At 37.9% G+C, this 21,019-nt stretch overlaps 1 protein-coding gene across 2 annotated transcripts in view; it reads left to right on the top strand.

Moving 5' to 3' along the window:
- The window catches only part of DNAJC13 (DnaJ heat shock protein family (Hsp40) member C13), a 54,527-nt gene that overhangs the window by 530 nt on the left and 32,978 nt on the right, over positions 1-21,019 (top strand). For both annotated transcript variants that reach the window (XM_030444564.1, XM_030444565.1), the window contains exons 2-17: positions 6,959-7,039; positions 10,766-10,841; positions 11,339-11,488; positions 11,843-11,884; positions 12,923-13,123; positions 14,163-14,369; positions 14,462-14,557; positions 14,716-14,807; positions 15,583-15,749; positions 15,846-15,925; positions 16,004-16,173; positions 16,850-16,949; positions 17,190-17,297; positions 17,819-17,974; positions 18,715-18,771; positions 20,054-20,175. In XM_030444564.1, the coding sequence (XP_030300424.1) occupies positions 6,972-7,039; positions 10,766-10,841; positions 11,339-11,488; positions 11,843-11,884; positions 12,923-13,123; positions 14,163-14,369; positions 14,462-14,557; positions 14,716-14,807; positions 15,583-15,749; positions 15,846-15,925; positions 16,004-16,173; positions 16,850-16,949; positions 17,190-17,297; positions 17,819-17,974; positions 18,715-18,771; positions 20,054-20,175 (1,892 nt within the window). In that variant the 5' untranslated portion in view covers positions 6,959-6,971. The remainder of the gene's footprint in view (positions 1-6,958; positions 7,040-10,765; positions 10,842-11,338; positions 11,489-11,842; positions 11,885-12,922; positions 13,124-14,162; positions 14,370-14,461; positions 14,558-14,715; positions 14,808-15,582; positions 15,750-15,845; positions 15,926-16,003; positions 16,174-16,849; positions 16,950-17,189; positions 17,298-17,818; positions 17,975-18,714; positions 18,772-20,053; positions 20,176-21,019) is intronic.

Raw genomic sequence — 21,019 nt, 5'->3', positions numbered from 1 at the left:
AATAAGCAGCCCTTCTCTTCCTGGATCTCCCAGCAGAGGGGAGGCTGGGCTGCTCTCTGTCCTCAGCCCGCCTGGTGCTTCACTGAGCGTCCTCTGCACCTGATGCCGCTTTTGTAGCCGCGGGGCAGAATCTGTCCTCCTTCCATAGATGTGTGTCCATTTAGAAAAAGATACGTTGTTTTTCTTCTCCTGGCCCTCAGTCAAAAAGCATCTCCATCGTGAGACGCTTTGAGAAATAATTTATGAAGAGTAGGAGAGATGAGGCTTGTTCTCACAGAGCTGAGGTTTTGTTTCTTTTCTGAGTGGTATTAGTATGCCTGACGAACATGGGCAGAACTTAATGTATGTTTCGGAAAAATCTCTCCTTAATGTGCTTATTTTTCCAAGAGGGTTTTTTTGTTGGTTTTGTTGTTGTTGTTTGTTTGTTTGCTTATTGGTTTTGGGGTGGGTTTTTTCAGTTTTTTACTTTTGGGGGGTTTTTTGTTTGTTTGTTTGTTTTATTTCTCCCATGGATGCCTTTTCGCTTGCTTTTTATTTTCTGAACGTCAAAACAAGTAGGCATACTAAGTGGTTTTCTGTCTGTGGTGAGCTGCCAGCGGTCTTGGGGATAGATTTTCCTGTCAGGTGGTGTGGAGCTTGCACCCTGATAGCTGTGTTTTCACTGAGGCTGTAAAAGGGTCTGAGTCCTTCAATCTATTTATTTATTTGTTTGGGTTTTTTTGGGGTGGTGTTGGTGGGTATTTGGACATGGAACCTTTGAGCATACTGCTTAGGGGAAACATAGGCATATATGTTTATTTGGAGTCTTCCAATTATTGCACTTTCTGTTCTGTGACTGTAGTTGAAGTTAATGTAACGGGAAATATGTTTTCCTGTTTTCTCTCATGCTCTTGCACAAATAAGATCCATGGCAGTGGTTCTGAAAACATTAAGTTGAGCAGATAGCTGCTTTGTTTCCTATTACTTAGCAATGATTAAATAAGAAATAAAATACTGTATTTCAGAAAATATTCCTTGTTTTAGAGCTTAAGATATATATTTGAAGCAGAAGCCTTTCCTTTGTTATAGATCATTTGCATGGGCTGGCTGCATGCAGTGAGATATGTAGAAAAGGAAGAAGGTTATTGAAGGAACTGCTGATGACTTAAATCTCATCTTTGAATCAAGTTAGGAAGATACTGTTCATACAGTCTGCTTACTTCAAAAATAACAGGACCAGTATTGTAGATGCAAAAGCAATGCTTGGCTCTGGCCTGCTTCAGTTTATAGATATGTATTTTGTTCTTAATTCCTGCCTGCTATAGGCAGCCAAGTGCCAGAACACTTTACCAGAAGTTACTCTCTTCCATTATTACCAAGTGTGTTTTTTCCACTTGCAAAAATTTTCTAAGTGTTTGGAGACTCAGAGCTGAGTATAGTCCCTCTGTAGTATAGACTTTCCAGGAACTTTACCTTGTATTTTAGCCTTGCCGGAATACATTTCTAATCAGATTTATTTCATTATTGCTTGCTCAACTTGGTGTCATGGGCTATTCCTCATAGTTTCCAAACCAGCATTTATCCTAAGGGACTGAATCATTGTGTGTTTCTGGATTTTAAGTGGTATTCTGGCAACTGCTCTTATGGGCCAAATCTGTGTTTTCAGACTGAGCAGATGACTTTTCTCTAACTTGTGTCTGAAGCTCAGTAAGTGGAGCTTACTGACGTAATAAAATCATTCAGCTAGCATTCGACAGTATCTTTGAAGAGTTAACCCTCAACTCCTTAACATCTCAGCGTGCTTCCAAAAAACTGCTCTCATGCCAGAAAAACTTTAACACTTTCTCTACCTCACTAATAAAACTTAATATAGAACAATATTTTGAAGAAATATGACAGGATACCTAAACTAACTGAAAGGAGCACTGCTTTTTTTCTTCTCTCTGTGAGTGAATAAACCCTTTTGTTCTCATACTCACCTGTCTAGCTGGGGAATCAGATTGGTTCATTGATACAGCAGAATGCTTAAAGTAGATGGAAAAGAAAAAAACAACTGTGGAAGATCACCACAGTCTTCAGCACTGGTTCTTGGTGAGCGAATGGGAGGAGTCAGCTGGAGGATGGACACTAATGTCCATCATTTATTGTAGCAGTAAGGTTGACATTCTCAGTCTGTTTACATCCCAGACCAGTGAAGGTGGCAATGCTGCTATCACTGATGGAGGTTGCACTAATCTTCTTGTAAGGATCTGGTGGGTCTCGTATTTTCTATGAAAAAGGACTGCAAGTTCCTGCACAACACATCAAGAAATCTCAGTTTCCACAGTAGTACTTTCAGGGCAGAGTACTGTTTAGAGAAGAGGAGAAAGTTTGGTGTTCATTAAAAAAGAATCTGCCAGGAGGCAAAGCTGCCAGTTAGCACACATAGCAGTGAAAAGTCAGATGAGACCTAGACAGCTAAAATATTTCAGTGCAGAAAAACATTATTTGTTTAAATAATATCTTTAAAGCTATGGATGAGCAGATGTCTGGAAGTCAGGCTCCAGACATTGAAGCTAAAAGGTAGATACATAGAACCACAGATTAAAAGAACCTTGGCTTTTTTCATAACTTTGATCTCATTTCTTTCCAGTTGGTCTCTGTTTTTATCTTCCTTGAAAGAGAGAAAGCATACCAAGAAGTCACACTTAAGCTTGATGTGAGTGTCTGTCCCTGAGTAGTGTAGACTTTCCACGAGCTTTAGCTTGTATTTTAGCATTACTGGAAAATATTTTTTAAAAGATTCTCAAGTTTCTTATCAATATTTCGTTACCTCCTCCTCAAGGTGAAATAGAACAATAATCCTGTTTGGGTCTTTGAAGTGCTACCTTAGCATAGGATAAGTCTTCACTTAAAGATATGAAAGTTTTGTAGTAATAGAGGACTAATAACATCAGGAAAAAGTAAATTCTGCGTGAAACTTTGAATCCAGGTCCAAACTTTAAACTGTATTGAAACAAAGGGATACTTACATGTAATTACAGCTATGACTATTGCTTTGATGCCTGCAAGGTCACAGCTTTGTTTCTAACTCCTGAAGTGTTAGTTTGAGACTGTATTGTCTCTGTTTCCTGAAATAGACTCTGTTTTCCCAGATGGTAACTTTGTCTGAAGACTGAAATCCTGGAAAAGTGGAAAGTATATGCAAATTGAGCGCAGCTTGTGTAATACACCTATTCATGTAGCTTAAACTCTGCTGAGGGGAAAGTCCTGGCAGCATTTCGGGCCTTAAAATTAAAGGGCCTGAAATGCTGCTAGGACTTTCCCCTCCGCAGAGGTGAAACCACATTTTTGTGTACTGCATGGCTTTCTGGTACATGCAGTACACAAAAATGTGGTTTCACCTCTTCCTCCAAAAGCTGTTTTACTGCTACTTACATTACTACAAGAACCAAACAGCAAAGTGTTGCTGAACTTCAGCATTGGGAAAAAGCTAATTAAAATAGCCATGTATTGGGGGAGTACTTTAGTCAGATTCACCAAAGAAGTTGCAAATCATGGACAGTATTTTGCCTCCAGGAATCTCAGATTATGTGACTGTATTTTGCATTCAGAATGCTTTTCTCTCAACCGGATGAAACATGTTTATAAACTGCTACTTTCAAAGTACTTTTTGTCTGCTTCAGTAGAAATAGAACAACTGAGCTTGGTGTTTCTCTAGTACCACGTTTGAGAGCCATGAGTGTGGGATATCCAAGAGCTGTTCTGTGATATGTTCAAAATAAGCTCATGAATTGATGATTTTTCTTTTATTGGGTACCCCAGGACACTAAGATGTTCATCAAAGTTGGGGTGTTACTGTTCTGGATGGTTTTATGATTGAAATAAAAATTTAACCCCATTTTTGTTTCAAATCAGTCAACTTTTTAAAGGTATCTTGAATACCTTTGGAGGAAGTGGTAAAAGGGAAAGGAAGAAGACTGGTCTCTTAATTTGGGAAATTAGTATGATAAGACTAAGCAGGCTACTTTAGTGTATTCTGGCAGTATGTCTAAAACTGAATAATGAAACTGCAGAGTCAATGGCTATAGTATCACAGGTACTAAAATTACAAGATGGCACATTGTAGGAAGTATAGTAAGAGTGAGGCCACACTGGTTCTACAAGAATGAGTGAAGGAAAATAACTTTTATTTCTTCTAAAATGCATCTTTGGCATTAATTATTTCTTTTTTATTTATTTTACTTTTCCTGTGGAACCAAAGACAACTGAAAAATGATTGCTGGGCTACAACATAGTGGCTCAGAACACAAGGCTATTGTTGGGCTTGTTCTCTGTTAAACTGGAAGAACGCATGTACAAGAATGAATTATTTGATTTTGACATATATTGCCTCTGTGGTAGACTTCTCAGTGGGAGAGGTAGTTGAATTCACTTGCAGGAAGCACAGTGAATAATGGTGATCTTAATAGTTTTAATTTAAACAATAAAGCAGTCTAGTGAATTTGTCATTTCCACTGTGTATACAGTACTTCATGTATCAGTATCCTGAATCTAGTCAGGTGCTTGTGTTAAAATTAATGGAAGCTGCTGGTAGCTCTTGAGTGTTTCTCAGTTCTGTATTATGAAGATGAGATGTTGGCAAGTATGAGAACATCTTGCTTAAAATACTCTAGAGCAGGTGGTATTCAAGTTGATAGGACTTAAGAGACCTAGTCAGAGGAATCTGATGTTGATGAAACTGGAATTACAGATAGATTTTATAATCCCCTACTTAGTGGAGTTTGTCTTGTAACAAGCCTTTTATTTTCTTTCTGCTAATACATTAGTGTCAGGAAAGTGGCTAAAAATGTGGCTGAAGATTGAGTATCTGGCACTTTGTTCTGAAAGATAATTTTAAGCCACAGAGTTACCAGAGCTGAAGTGTGCTACTGTACAGTCATGTCTGTGTAGCTTGGGCAGAGTATACTGTTTTGATGCTTAACCACATCTATAATGCTACAACATAGCTCTTAAACCAGGTAAAATGGACACCCTCAGGAGTGATACTGTTGAATATCTTACTACCCCTCATGAAGCTTTGCTTCAAAAAATAGATTTGGCAGATTTAATTTGCTGTAAGTCACTGGGGTATAAACTGTGAAAGTTTAACTTGAAGACAGATATTGAAATATATAAATACCGCTTCTGACTTTTTCCAGAGGCAGTACACAGGTTCTCTTCAGCAGGTAGTGCTGATTGTTCCTGCTCTTCACCTGTGGGAAGGAATTCTCAAGCTCATTTCTACCAGGCTATCCATTCTTCATGTTCATGACTACATAACTGTTAGTCTTTGTTTAGAAAGAAAATAGCCTGAAGTTGTAGAGCATAGAAATTAGCAGTGAGCTGTTACAGTTCGTCCATCACAAAATGAGAACTTCCTTTGCCAAATGGAAGTACAGTTAGCTGAATGTGAAAAGATAACTGGGGTTGTAGTCTAACTTTTAGTGTGGCACTGCCTGGGACTGAATTACTGTAGCATTGCTTTAGCTATAAATATGAAATCTTACAGAGTAACTTATTAATGTGTAGCATTTTGATGATGCCACCACATTAATGATGTGAACCTGAGAGAGTACCAGTATGTAATCCAGAGGATGGAAGTTTGTTTTTACATATTTGAAAATGAAACTAATGCTGTAGCAGTAAACTGAAAATGACAGCTTGACTTGTGCAGCTTTGTCAGGGGATGTCCACTTAAGTGCCTTGTATATGAAATAACATCGAAGTGAAGTAAAAGAGAAGTTAATTTCCCAAGTACTCAAATCCATTTCAGTAATGTAAATGTTCAGGAGCATTCCTTAGAACTTAGCAGCTCCTGAATGGATCTGGTCAAGCAGCTATGAGCAAGTTTCACAATTCCTGTACTTGTTTAGGGACTAGGTATTCATGTGTGAAATCTGCATGTCAGGATAGAATCGCAGAATGGTTTGGGTTGAAAAGGACCTTTAAGATCATCTAGTTCCATACCCTTGCCATAGACAGTGACACCTCCTACTAGACCAGATTGCTCAAAGCCCCAGCCACTCTGGCCTTGACCACTTCCAGGGAGGGGCCATCCACAGCTTCTTGGGCAACCTGTTCCAGTGTCTCACCACCTTCAGAATAAAGAATTTCTTCCTAATACCTAATCTAAATCTACCCTCTTCCAGTGTAAGGCCATTACCCCTTGTCTTATCACTGCATGCCCTGGTAAAAAGTCCCTCCCCAGCTTTCCTGTAGGCCCCTTCAGGTACTGGAAAGCTGCTACAAGGTCTTCCTGGAGCTTTGTCTTCTCCAGGATGAACAGTTCCAGCTCTCAGTCTGTCTTCATAGGGCTGGTGCTCATCTTTGCAGCCCTCCTTTGGATTCTCTCCAGAGAATGTTAGTGATGAGATCGTTTAAACTTTTACAGCACAGAAAGGAAACTTAGCCAGCTCTTTAGTCACAGTTCTTGGCTAATAAGTAAGTTGCTGAACTTCAAGTTCTGCTTCAGGATGGAAAGCAAGCTGTTCTATCTGTACAGATTTCTCCTTGCTGTTTATTTAAAAACCATAATGGTAATCTGTCTTAGTCGGAGTTATGGACATAGGGCACTCAAATAATTTTGATACCACACAATTTTCAGGAGTTAAGAATTCTGGAAATGGCATAAAATACACCTTAATCTGAATGTGCTACCATGTAACGGAAGTTGTGTGATTGCAATAATATGTCAAACAATGAGACAGAAATCACTGTAACATGGTACTATTAAAGAGTAAATAGTGTAACAAAATCAGGGAAGTCATGTTCAACTTAATTGATCTGTTGTTTCATAAACATAAGTATTCCTAACTTTTTTTTTTGTCTGAAATTGACAAAGCAGTGACTTGAGTCTTTAAAACCAGAGTAATTTTGTCTTGAATCGTATCAATTATTAATGAACTTTAGTTTTAAATTAAAAACCTGAGTACTAACAGGATGTCTCCTTTGTTTTCAGGTCTTGGCACAGAATGAATATAATTAGGGAAAACAAAGATCTGGCTTGTTTCTACACAACAAAACATTCATGGAGGGGAAAGTAAGTAGTTTAAAGTTTGTTTGGGTGTTGGGGTTTTTTAGTGTTTTATGTGACATTTCTTCTCTCCCTTATTGGATTTAACTGCATAGATCCTATATTGATGACTGAAAATTGAATGAAAGGCTTCTGCTGCTCAGTCTCTGAATGGAATGTATCTTCACTAGAATCAATTTAGATTTTAAAAATAGCATTTTAGCCATTCTCTGCGTATGTTCCCACACTTCATTGTAGCTCTGAAATGGACCATCTGACTAACTCAGCTTCTGGGTCTCTTGAACTTGCTCTATAAAGCACAAATTTTAGACTAGAAGTTTTTTTTCTCAAGACAGGTTCTTGGAGGAGTGGTGTCTTAGGTATGAGGGTCACTAGTCCACACATATACTTAACATGTTGTGTAATAGATTATCTGTTAAACTGCTGCCTGAGATTATTTGAAGACTTCTGTTACTAGAAATAGACTTCATCCCTAATGGGGGCCTTGGATCTAAAAATGAATTTTCATTCATGCTTCTATTTGCAAAAGATAGGGAAGGTCTAATAAAAATATCCACTAAAGTATAATAACCCATGTCTAGTATACTGCATTTGAAGTCAGCTCTTATGCATACTTTTTAGACCTTCATAGGACTTCTATTGGTATTCTTACCTGTTGTTCTTTCTCACATGTGTAGTAGTGCTATGGAACTGGGACTTTTCCTTGCTATCTAAATATCAGCAGAAAAAACAGGGTGCATTGTCTGTGCCTCAAGAGTGTAAATACTGCTTTATTCTCATGATTTACTGAGAGGTGTTGTCAGAATCTGATCAGTAAGCTAAAACTGGCTTTTTTGGGGGGCTTGTCTGCTGATAGATACTTCATAAATTCTTCCTATCAAAGATTGTGAATGCTGGGAAGAAAATGAAGATGAGAATGCAAGGAGTGGCAGCCACAGCTCTTTTGCAAATGTGCTTTGCAGAGCCATGAGTTTGCTTCAGTGGCTAATCAAATAGCTCCCTGCCTTTTTGTCAGCAAAACTTAAAGCCCTGGGTAGTTCAGAGTCCAGAGTAGACTGAACAGCTGAGGGCAAAATCTTTCTCCTACCAAGACAGAATCTTGATTTACTTGAAATACAGTTTAATATTTAGTTTTACCTTATTAAAATTCTAGCCAGTACTTTTGTATATTGAATCTTACCTGAGTTAACCTGAGTTAATCCATGCATTTGGATTGGTGTGGCCATGGGTGAATAAACAATTTCTTTCAGTAATAATAAGATACTGCGTGGCAATAGAATAGTACAAATGTTTGTCCCTCTAGATTTTTCTGTTTTCCAACAGAAAATACCTGGTCTCTTCACCTATGGCATGTGTGCATCTGATTTGAGCCACTTGGTGAAAATGAAATGCATAGAACTCAAATTACTATTTGCCCATTGTTTTCCATTAAAGAGTCTGTTCCTACCTTATGAAAGCTGTTGAATTTATAGTCTGATCTTGAACTAAGACTGTAATTTTCTGAGGAACTGTGAAGCCTTACAGAACTGCAAACTAGGTCTAAAGTCTGTAACAGAGGATTAATTTAAAAACTCAGTGTCACTTCACTTTTCATGTAATGAGGGAGAAGGAGTATTTTGTGAGGAGTTGCCTCTTGTGTTGCTTCAGAAGCTTATGTGGTTTTTAATAACCTTATATTTGTGTACTTAAGTCCACTGAATTCATAATACAATCTCAGAATAATCTATGGATAACTTAAAAAAAAGGCAGTAACAATGTATGAGCCTGAATTACTTTGACTGTTCATATGATTTGTCACTTTGGATATGGGCTGAATGGATGGCAGCTGAAGTATTTTCTAGTAGTACAGATGATGATGCTCCAGTGTTGATCTGTAGCTCTTAAAAATTAGTGAGCACTCTCTTCCTCTTAGTGGGATGGTATAAAATTTGTCTGCCAGGTTTGTCATGATATTAAAAACTAACTTCTGAGTTCTGCTGTCCTGTCAAGAAACTAGTGATAGACAATGCCTTTTTTTACTGGGAAGAGAATGCTTGCTTCAAATTCTTCTCAAAACAGCTTGGGATTAGACTGTACAGCAGAGTACTCTGAGAGATAATTAATGGTGAGCTCTGCAAGGCCCAGAGGTATAAATACATTTCTATGCATTTAATAAAGGTGACATTCTTGACAAGAGTATATTTAGGCTGTGTGTAAGAACTGACTTTTGAGTGTCCTCTGTGCAACATGACTTGGGTCTGCTGAATTTGCCTAGGGAGAGGAGATGAAGGAAATGGTAACTTGGAATATCTGCTGTTCTGTCTTTGGTTTTTCACATCACGTACTAAGAATTCTGGGTGAAAAATATGCTCCCTGCATTTTGAAATTCTGGCTTGATGTGAGGGGAGAAAAGGAAGAGGCTATAATGTCAGGAGGGTGATGTTCAATTATGATCTGTGCAGATCCTTATTCTGCCACAAAGCACTATGAAGCTCTTTAGTATGTTAAGTGAGTTAAAAGAAAACCTTAAGCAAGAAATAGTGCTTTATTACTTGTGATAACTTCAGAACATAGGTAAACAAAGCCGCATTTGTAAATTCTGTAAAAGACAGAATACCTCACTAAATTGTACAAAAAGGGAGAGGGATCAGCTTGTTTGTTCAAAGGATTTTCTATGATGTAAGAACTGGAGCATTCTTTGACAGACCCATGGTAGTGGAATTATTAGGAGGAGTTATTATAATTAGAATTATTGTCAGCTTTAATACGGACAACTAGTAATTTTATTTGGTTCAAGTTCAAGTAAGGCATCTGTTTTCAGGTCCTGTTTCTTTCAGAGAATATTTATTAGAGCTGGTACTCGTTCAGGTTTGGCTTGACATTTTGGGCAGACTGCTTCCAAATAGAATAAGCAGTCTCTACAAGTAGTAATAGGTTATTACTACATCTACTGCTTCAAACTCTACTTATGTTGCAAAACTGTCTGATTCAAAAATAGTACCTATATAAGAGGTTGGCTCAGGATATACTGTGAAGACCATAGAGGAAATGAAAGCATGGTAAGGTTTCCATTTCGCATTTGATGCATCTGAATTTCTTAGCTTTCACTCACTGCTGCTTGTTTCTGATATGCCTGAAACGAAGGAACTACTTTCCTACATCTGTTCTTTAAGCACCATGGCAGTTAACATATATGTGGCATCAATGTACGGTGGCTAGCTGTACGCTGAAATACAGCTTCAGTGATCTGTGTCTTTAAAAGTTTGGTAGCCTTAGTTTTCCTCGACGTGAAAAAAGTTCAGACTTGGCCATGGAAATGCTTTGCCTGGTTTACAGTACTGTGACCACGTGCATGAACTGGGTTATTTCATGCTACAGCAGTTGTCCGAGACAGCTTCAGACAGATGGTTTAGTGCTTTTTCCTCTCTTTGTAGCCTGTTGAGAGTTTATGCTGGTCTGGTAGTACCTTCCAGTCCAAGAGTCTTTGGTTCTGACTTAGCCAATAACATTGAAAGAGGTTTGCATAAGGAAATTAATTTAGTAGTATTTAACTTTTATGCCCCCTTTATGGATATGTAGAACTGATAAGCTTAAAATATCATAAGGATAAACTGCAAGCTAACAGCTTAAAAAAGAAAGCAACAGATCTGTTTCCTAACATTTATTTGTTTAAAGCTGCTTAATGTAACTGTTGCTGTTCAACAGGGTTTTTCTGTGACTTTTCTCAGAAACTAACACTCTCCTCTGTTCTAGGTATAAGAGAGTCTTTTCAGTTGGAACCCATGCCATCACCACATACAATCCAAACACACTAGAAGTTACAAATCAGGTAACTATAGTTTTCGACCAGGGGTTATTTTGAGTTCATTTCTGACTTAGGTTCACCATTTAGAGTGAATAGTGGCATTCAGCCTACAGAAACTATCTAGTCTGACCACATCTCAGTAGAAACAGGAAGTATGGCAGCTGCTACAAAAGCACACAGAACAGAAAATTGTTGTTGCTTTTACTAACTCTAAAATATCCTGCAGAATTTTGTACTTTATTTATCTTCATTAGCCAATAAGTAGTAGTTCGTTATGGGGTGTGCTGTTCTGAATGAACTGGGGTAAATTTAATCACTCTTAGGCTATGTCCCAGGGAGGGAATCAGGACCCTGGCTTACTTTGTAGTGTATCTAATAGAAGGCTCAAGTTAAAGCTGTCATGTAGCATGCTAGCTATTGTCTCAGTATAGCAACTCACTTAGGTACTAAGGGATTTTGAGTGGAAGAGATATGGCTTTAAAATTACTAACAGCATAACCTAATTACTTTCAATTGTCTAGTGGCCTTATGGAGATATCTGTAGTATTTCTCCTGTTGGAAAAGGACAAGGAACAGAATTTAGTCTCACTTTTCGCAAAGGGAGTGGAAGAAAGTCTGAAACTCTGAAGTTTTCCACAGAGCACAGAACAGAACTCCTTACAGAGGCACTGGTAAGATTAATTTTTATTTTTTTCCCCGTCAAGTAAGCATCAGTTACTGGGTTATCATTACTATGTGGTAGCTTACTATGCTTTCTTTCGTTATATAACAAGTAGGAAAGCAAGCTATCTTTTGAGCTGTTCTGTTATCTATGTGATCTAGTGTCAGTTGCAGCAAATAGTCCGTGATTCTTAAATAGCAAGTAAAGCTGCAGATACTGAAGATGTTAAACTGCAGTGGAATTGGTGAGTCTTTAAGGGGCCTTAGTTCAAGTCCTGTAAAACAGGGTCAGCTTAAATGTAAACTTTCTGGAGAGTTTGACTATTATAATTGCGTTTACTCATAGTTAATTTTTTTAAAAACAGAGATTCAGGACAGATTTCTCAGAAGGAAAAATCACAGGACGGGTAAGTGGCTTGTCTACATCCACACTGAGTTTAGTCAAGTTATCTAAAGACTTAAATTTCTTCACTGCCTAAAGTAGCTTCTGTACATTTGAATCTGAAATCTTGCTTTGAGAATAGGAAATTAAGTTTATTCAGAAGCAATGGGAACCTTTTCTACAGTACAATATTTGAGTTCTCTTTGCTTGATCTGAGCTGTATGTGTAGAGACCTGAATGTTACTGCTGAAATAAAGGGCCTTGACATGTGGAATTCTTACATGGAGAGAAGGAAGAATAAAAACATAAGCTTTCATTCATTATTCAATGTTTAGTAATTCCAGTTTTACTGCATAATATCCTGAACACTTGATGTGGGAATATGGTTTCCTGGGAGGATTTCTGTAGGCCAGATTAAAGAAAAGTTTGTCATTTTTAATGAGTCTTCGTAATGTAGTATAATAAGCAAAGGGTTATACAGATCTCAACTTGTATTTGGTTTTATGTCTCCTGGTCATAGAAAATAGCCCTAAAAGAAACTTAAAGCATTGCACAGAATAAATCTTCAGTGATGAACATAGTAGCACTGTTGGGATTTGGGTATCCCCTTTGTTGTGCTATAATTCAGAACGGACCTCGGACTTTTGCTGATTTCAGTAATTCAACATATTTATGACTGCAGGAGATGAAAAATTTCCATGATAATAAGTCTACCTTTACTTAGTCTTCATTGTCTGAGTAATATTACCTGGTGCTATGGCTGTTTCCTTATCTTTACCCTGCGGTGCAAGCAAACTATGAGTATGCCACCTTCTGCAGCAAGAGAAATTTAATTCCTTCTGAGGTGGCTATTTTGGGTTTGCTGTGCTTTTTAAGCTGCGACTTCCTTGTCAGTAGGCAGCTTCTTTCACTTTTTTCATAGTTAACATAGATAAGAACACTAAAGGAAATTGTACAATGTTTTTGAACTTTACACCCACACTGTTTATTACATTGGAGAATAACTATTGCTGTGTAGTAAAGGAATCTGTGTGTAGATGTCTAAAATTAACTCTCTCTGCAGAGGTATAACTGCTATAAGCATCACTGGAGTGATACGAGGAAGCCTGTGATTCTGGAGGTGACTCCTGGAGGTATTGACCAAATAGATCCTGCAACGAATAAAGTCCTGTGCTCTTATGACTACAGAAACATTGAAGGCTTTGTTGATATTGCTGGCTATCAGGGAGGCTTCTGCATCCTCTATGGAGGATTTAGTAGATTGGTAAGTACTGAAACAAAACATCTGGGTATGGTGCTTAGGATATTTGTAGCTGCATAGTTAATAATAAAGCTTCAACATAACTTGAGCATAGAAGTGTGTGCGTCTTTGGGATCCAGCTGTGGAACCTCAAGGCTTGTGGACAGGTTTAAAAACCTTCTCCAAAGGAAATTAGTTAAATCATTTTAGAGTAGGGTTGTCTGCTTATTGCGTGTTTAAAAAATAATGAGCATAAAATACCCATTTATTTATATTTGGATGGTGAATATAAATGCAATGTGGATGTTGGAGTTTCCTGGCACTTCTCAAGAAGTGACAGGCAGTATTGCTAATCTGCCTGCCTGATGGAGGGATTCTGCTCAGAAATAGATTGATCAGTGGCAATGCATCCTTTGTAGGCTGGAGATCTGATGTTCAGCAGCTTTGCTTGTGTAATGTTGGTCTCAAAATCTTAGGAGGGTTTCTGTGTATGGCTGAAATGGATCTTCAGGAATTAATTCATGGTTGCAAATGTAAATAAAGCAACTTTGGTCACTACTAACAAAATAGGACTCTGCTCTCCAGATCAGAGTTTCCATCTCTCCTGTACTGTGGTATGCTTTTTTCTGGAATAAAATCAGCAATATATAATTTGCCCCCAAGAACTGCACTAACCTTGGCCTGCAAGACTGGATAGCAGCCTTTGCAGGTGGCAGCTGGGGCTGCCATCTCTGGCTGTTCACTCCTGCCAGGCTGTCAGGAACTTCTGCCAAGGGTGGGCAGGCAGGCAGTGTAGACCTTTACTTTAATTCCACACTAATGGCTGTTATAGCTGCTATAGATTTTTTTAAAATTTTATTTTAAAGTAAATATGAAGTTAATGGTGGATCTCTTCTACAGTAAATATCTCTTCTTCCTATGCACTTAACAAAGGCAAACCTAATTGCTGGGATGTTTTTCTACTGCTAGGTATATAGCAGAGGACTATATTTATGGAACTGAATAAGAGTTCTTGAGCTATGCCTTATTTTTGTTTGTTTGTTTTTCTTGTTGAAACTTGCAGCACCTGTTTGCATCTGAGCAACGGGAGGAAATCGTCAAAAGTGCAATAGAGCATGCTGGCAACTTCATAGGTATTTCTCTGAGGATAAGGAAAGAATCGCTAGAATTTGAGCAATACTTGAATCTTCGCTTTGGAAAATACAGCAATGATGAATCTGTAACTTCTTTAGCAGAGTTTGTTGTTCAAAAAATAACACCTAGACACTTGGTAAGGGTATAAAACTGAACTTGGTTCCTCTTAAGTGGTAAGAATTCTCTTTCTTAACGTGGTTTTGTGGTTTTGTTTATTTTTTTTTTTAGGAACCTGTGAAAAGAGTACTAGCTCTTACAGAAGCTTGCTTAGTTGAGCGGGATCCAGCTACCTATAACATTGCAACTTTGAAACCTTTAGGCGAGGTAAGAGGCAACCTTTTTCAGCACCAGCTCTTCAAACAGAAGCTCTAAAAAATTATACTATCAAATAACTACTACATAACTACTACATAAGATGCCCTCAGTTTCTAGAGTGGATAAATAACACTACTTCCCGAATGTGATCCTTCTCTTATTTTTAGATATTTGCAATAGTGTGTGACTGTGAAAACCCCCAGCTTTTTACCATTGAATTTATCAAAGGACAAATTCGGAAATACTCTTCAACAGAAAGGTAACTGGAGCTCCTGTGGGTTATAATTTCAAGTAGAAGTTGCCATTATAGCTTTTCAGCTTCCAGAAACTTTGAACCTTAAAAGTTTTAACTCAAAGTCTTGCTGTTCCAGTGGTCTTTCACTTACAAATCAGGATTTGCTACAGGATCTAAATCTCTCTGCTTTATCCTCATCCCAACTGTAAGGAAAGTCAGAAGTTCTGAACATGTAATGCTGTTAGACACAGCCTGTTTCTCCTACGCTATGTTACTCTGTGTAAGATTAAGCAGTGTATGTGAGAGAAGGAAGGAAATCACAAGTGATACAGAAATGTGAAGGCTATGAACCCTTTGAACTGTCTGCTTGAGATGTTTTTCATTGATTCTATTTAAAACAACCAACAGAACAGTCCTTGAGTTCACTTCCAGTTGTAATGCAGTCTAATCCTGTTAAGTGGTTTTGCAGAAAGCAGAGGGAAGAACTGGCTCACAAGATGTGTAACTCAGTAACAGCTAATCTATGGTTGATCCCTTTAGTGAAAGGCTGCAGCTGGCTATACTGGGTGTAAGACAGCTCTGCTTTTACAGTGAATAAAGGAAGTTTTGGAAGTTAGTGATTTTCATCTAGAGATGTAGCTGTTAGCGTTGGTGGTAGTAAGAGATTCTGAGTATTGCTGACTTTTGTTCTGTGCTTGACTTTTTTTTCTTTTTCCTATGTTTCCTATGTTCTTATTTTGGTTCTTTGTTATGACTTTTCTTACCTAAATTGTATTTGTATGTCTTTCTCCCAACCCAGAGATTCTCTCCTGGCTAGCTTGCTGGATGGAGTGAGAGCTTCTGGTAATAGAGATGTCTGTGTGAAAATGACCTCCACACAAAAAGGCCAACGTTGGGGATTACTTAGTATGCCTGTAGATGAAGAAGTGGAGAGCCTTCATCTGAGGTTTCTGGCTGCTCCTCCAAGTAAGTTAATGCTTATTACATGGTTTCATAGTGCTCTTTAAAGCATCCAGATATTTAGTCAGGTGCTGGGCAATTAACTTTTATGTTTTCTTCCAGATGGTAACTTTGCAGATGCTGTATTCAGGTTCAATGCCAACATTTCCTACAGTGGAGTACTACATGCAGTTACACAAGATGTAAGAAGAATTCCTCTGCCCATCCTCTTAAATGTTGTTAATGCATAAAGATATTAACAATTTTTATTTCTTAACCAGGGTCTGTTCTCGGAAAACAAGGAGAAACTCATAAATAATGCTATAACAGCATTGCTTTCGCAAGAGGGAGATATTGCAGCATCTAATGCAGAACTTGAAAGCCAATTCCAAGCAGTAAGACGACTAGTGGCCTCAAAAGCAGGCTTCCTTGCCTTTACTCAGCTTCCAAAGTAAGCAAGAAGTCTCTCCAAGCTTGGAAGTAGTAGGTGAAAACAGTTCTTGAGCTTTTGATGATGTCTTATCTTTAAAACTGAGAATCGGAGTTCACTTCTGAAAATGACTGGAAGACTAACAGATTGCTTCCTGTAGCATGAGGTTGTTATCAAGCGTTAGTGTAAATTGAGAATCCCAAATGATCATTAGTATGTAAAGCTGATTATTCCATTGCTAAGTACTCTCTGTCTTGAGTCAAACGTGAATGAATGCTTTTCCTAGTGGACAAACTTCTAAAATGCCCATTCATCTGCCCTTGAAGTAGGCATTTCATTCTTGAAGTATGTTGATGCCATTGCTGTCTTTAGTTCAACACAAGATAAAACTTGATGTAGGAAGTTGTTGTACTCCTGCAGTAAAAACAGGCTCCTTGAAGTTTGTCTTACTAGGGTAACATAAGGAAACAGAAAAATTGCCTGATGTTCTTCTGAAAATAAAAATTTCTGTGGAATATTTCTGACTCTGGACTATGAGGGCATTGAATGATGTGAAGACTAACGTGCACTTACTCTGAGACCTGTATAAATTTCTAATTCTCTGTGAATACTGTCTTGAACTGTTGCATTTTTCTTAAAGCTAAGATTTCTCTTTCCAATCTCTCTAATCTTAGTGGTTTTACTTTCCTTTTAAAAGATTTCGAGAAAGATTAGGAGTGAAGGTGGTAAAAGCCCTCAAAAGGAACAATGATGGAGTAACCCATGCCTCTATTGACATGCTTTGTGCTCTTATGTGTGTAAGTATTAAATTGCACATTTTTTCACTTTGGAATGCATGCGTTTCAGTCTCCTGAAATGTGTGAAAATGGGGGAATTCCCTTCAATTTGCAGTGTGCTCAAACATGAAATAACCTGTGTAGTGGTTAGTGGTTTCTTGCTGAACGTGAAGTAGGATGTACTTTGTATGGCTTAATGGAGACTTGAAAAGCAACTGTGTAGTGCATGCTTTTTTTTTTTTTTTTTTTTAATATATATAGCCCATGCATGATGACTACGACTTGAAACAAGAGCAGCTGAACAAAGCTTCCCTTCTTTGCTCAAAGAAATTTCTAGAAAATCTACTAGAGAAATTCAACTCCCATGTGGTAAGTCAAGCTTTGAAAACAGAAGTCTTCTTTACATACCTTTCCTAATTGCTGTGGAAGCACTTCTGTTATATGTCCATACATCTTTGAATGTATTTGTACCTGCAGTTGAAGTGCAGCAAATAAAGCTGTGTCTGGCACTGAAGCTTGTTCTGAAAAGGTTTGGATCTTGACAAGTTAAGATGCAAAACGTGTGCATGTTTAATATGGAAACTGGTTGTTCTTTAAACTGAAAGAATAGTGTAACATGGGATTAAAGCTAAAAAAGTAACTTGCAGCACACTAGTATGCAAAGTCCTGAATCTTTGATATGCTCTAGGAGCCAGTACTTTACCCAGAGTATAGCCATACTTGGAGTTAAAGCATATTTTAAACTTGTAATTTTTCTCTGCAGACTATTTCATGATATGACAGGGAAATACACCTTCAGCATCATAAGCACTGAATAAAACTTGCTTGAATACTCTTGGGTAGGGGAGAAACACTGTATCTCTATTACATAACTGTCTTCCTAATTTCAGGATCATGGGACAGGTGCCCTAGTAATTAGTTCGCTTCTGGACTTCCTGACATTTGCCCTATGTGCTCCATATAGTGAGACTACTGAGGGGCAGCAATTTGACATGTTGTTGGAGATGGTGGCATCTAATGGAAGAACACTATTTAAGCTCTTTCAGGTAGGATTAAATTTTTTAAATTATTACCTGAGATCTGAGGTAGTCAGTGAACATAAAAGACAAATTTGTCTACTGTTCAACTGATGAATGAGCCTCAACATTTTGTACCTTGGTGTGACTTTTCTTTTTTTTTTTGACCTGTTGTTTTATTTTCATATATCAGATTGAGATGGTTATTCTGTAATGAATGATATGCCAAAGCACTGCCTAAGATATTCTTCTATAAACAGTTTAAAATATCAGTTAAATGGTAAAGTAGACTCAGTGGATGGATAGATTCTCTTCCTGTCATCGGAGAATCTGCCCTCTTTTGTTTCTCTTTAGCTAAATGAGAATTGAGAGTTAAAAAACATGAGCTACATCTTGTTCAGTAGTAAACCTGTAAAAATTCTAGGATTTTTAGCTAAAATAGCAGTGCTTTCTTCCTGTAAAAATACTGTGTTCTTCTACTTCTTGGTTACTATCAGCTTTTGTCAGTTTCCTCAGTACCATTCCAGCTTCTTTGATACATACTGCAGTTCAGTGCCAAGAATTCAATCTAATGGTTGTATGATACGTTCATGTTTAAAGGGACAGGAAATGAACTCTTCCTGATGCTAGTGCTAACAAAACTGAAAGAAAAATTTTTGTCCAGAACTGGAACTAAAACAGCCATATAGATGAATAAAGATTAAACTGAATCATAGTTTATATAATCTTTTTTGTGCTCAAATATTTATTTTGTCAACATTTGATTTTAGCACCCTTCCATGGCAATTGTGAAAGGAGCAGGTTTGGTAATGAAGGCAATAATAGAGGTGAGATTTTATCAGTGTTACCTGGGGTAGCATACTCAATATGTATTGTCTGTTTCCAAAGTACAATTGCTTACTAGTAGCAGAAGTTTGTTATATTGGCTTCTCTTGGAGGGGGAGGGAGGGAAGTGAGGAACAGGACACCTGCTTAATTTTAAGTAGTTTAATATAATAACTTGCTTTATCTTACACTTGGGAGTTTGGAAAGGCATGGCACTTGGGACATTAGGTGTAGTGCCTTGCATGTTTTCATACTGCAGTCAAGGTCTGGCAGTCACACATCTTGAAGCCACCAGACTTGTGCATGTTAAAGAGGGTCTCAGGGAGGGGAGCCTGTATTTCCTGGGACTGATTGCCAGAGGGAATGGGACTTGGATTAGCAGGCAGTAGTGCCACAGAGGAGACTAGTGATGTCGGCCTCTGTTCCTGCTCTTTCTGCTTCAACAAAGGATGGCTTGGCTTTGTGAGTTTCCATACCACTTGATGTATGGGCCAAGTCCATACTTCTCAAGGGCTGCTCATGATTGATTGTTGAAGGGTGACCTTGCTAACTGACTCTCGACACTTCCTGTGTTGAAATTCAGGGTTAAAGTTAGTGCCTCATTTTATCAAAATTCATCTGAAATGCATCTAGTACTTTCTCAGAACGCAAGTAGATGAACACTTGAAATAGAGGTATTATAAATCTGAAAGTTTCCATTGATGTATCTGATAATATTAGCTAAATGTTGCTATGCTATTAAAACTCCAGTAGTTTGAACTACAGTGGGAAATGGGCAAGTAAAAATGCAGTGAAAACATTTTTCTAATAATTGGTTGCAACCAGTGTATCTTGACTGGGTGATGGGTCTTATCCATGTGGCTGTCTAGTCCAAGCAGCATCAGCTATTGTTAAATAGTTACTGTTGACTAGAATCAAGCAACAAGCAATTACTTGTGGCTGTCATTCTGCTTTGTTTTGGTTTGGTTTTTTCACTCTAATTTAAAATTGCATTGTGGAATTGGTATTTGCAAATATACTACCAAACTCCTGGCCTATGGTGGGAGGCATACATCTTATCCTATTCAGTTACAGTCCTCATGACAAATATCTGGTCCATGGCTTTACTACAACTTTGGTTGCTATTGAGAACTTGCACTTAAAACCCAATTATACTATAGCTTCTGGCTTTTGGATATTAGTTGACATAATTGATAGTCAAGAAGGCCTTGGAACTGTAAACTAAGATAAAAGCAGCTTAACTAAGATTCTTTCTTTAGTAATCATCTTGCCCTATTTCCAAAGGAAGGAGACAAAGAGATTGCTACCAAAATGCAAGATCTTGCCCTCAGTGAAGGTGCCTTACCTCGTCACTTGCACACTGCTATGTTTACAATAAGCACAGATCAGAGGATGCTTACAAATAGGTATGTCAGTCTCACTTGATCCATTATATTTAAAAAGTCTAAGTAATGGCCTAGCTAACATCAGAAACTTTGAGCTCAGAGAGAAGAACGTGCTGAATATGGAGGATATTTTCTTCTGCAGCTGTTATGTTTAAGTAGAGCAAATTTTGGCTGAGATTGCAGCCACTTAATAAACCTTTTATTTTTTATTTTTTTTTTCCAAGATGGGATTTGGGTTGGTTACTCATTAGGGGCTCAAGTTTTTATTTTATTTTTTTTCTGAAAATACTCAGGAAAAGAAAAGCCAAGTAGAATGTCTGGAATGTGTAAAAAGGTTTAACTTTATTGTACAACTGTATAAATCCTGGTGTGCACACCTCAGACATCTTGCTTGTAGTTAGGGTCACCCATTCCATCTGAGACAGAAGTGTACTTGTACAGAAATCATTCCATTAATTCAGCAGTCAGTGATCTCTGAACTGAGACTGAGCCTGAGGGTGTGCTGAGGATGATGAGTGATAATTCAAGTATTTCCACCCAAGTACAAGATTGTAGAATTTTTAACTGCATGTTCTTGAACTTAGAGTTGCTGAGCAACATAGTGACAAGTGGATCTTGTTACCACTGTAGGAGAGAGCTAGTATGAAACCTGTCTTACTAGTTCTGTTTGGAGATACTTCTTATGACTTGGCAGCAATGCTTCCATTCAGTGCAGTAGAACTCTTAAGTGCCATATTTTGGCAGGAACTGTCATTTGGCATAGAAAACAGGTTTCAAAAAGTCTTTCTTTGCCAATAGCTGGTATTGAGATCTTCATGTAGAGCACTTCAGAGTCTAGAAGTCATGAAGAAATTAACCTGTAGCA

This window comes from Calypte anna, chromosome 2 (assembly GCF_003957555.1).
Source record: "Calypte anna isolate BGI_N300 chromosome 2, bCalAnn1_v1.p, whole genome shotgun sequence".
In the NCBI taxonomy this organism is placed as follows: domain Eukaryota; kingdom Metazoa; phylum Chordata; class Aves; order Apodiformes; family Trochilidae; genus Calypte; species Calypte anna.
This window is presented reverse-complemented; position numbering and strand designations above follow the sequence as displayed.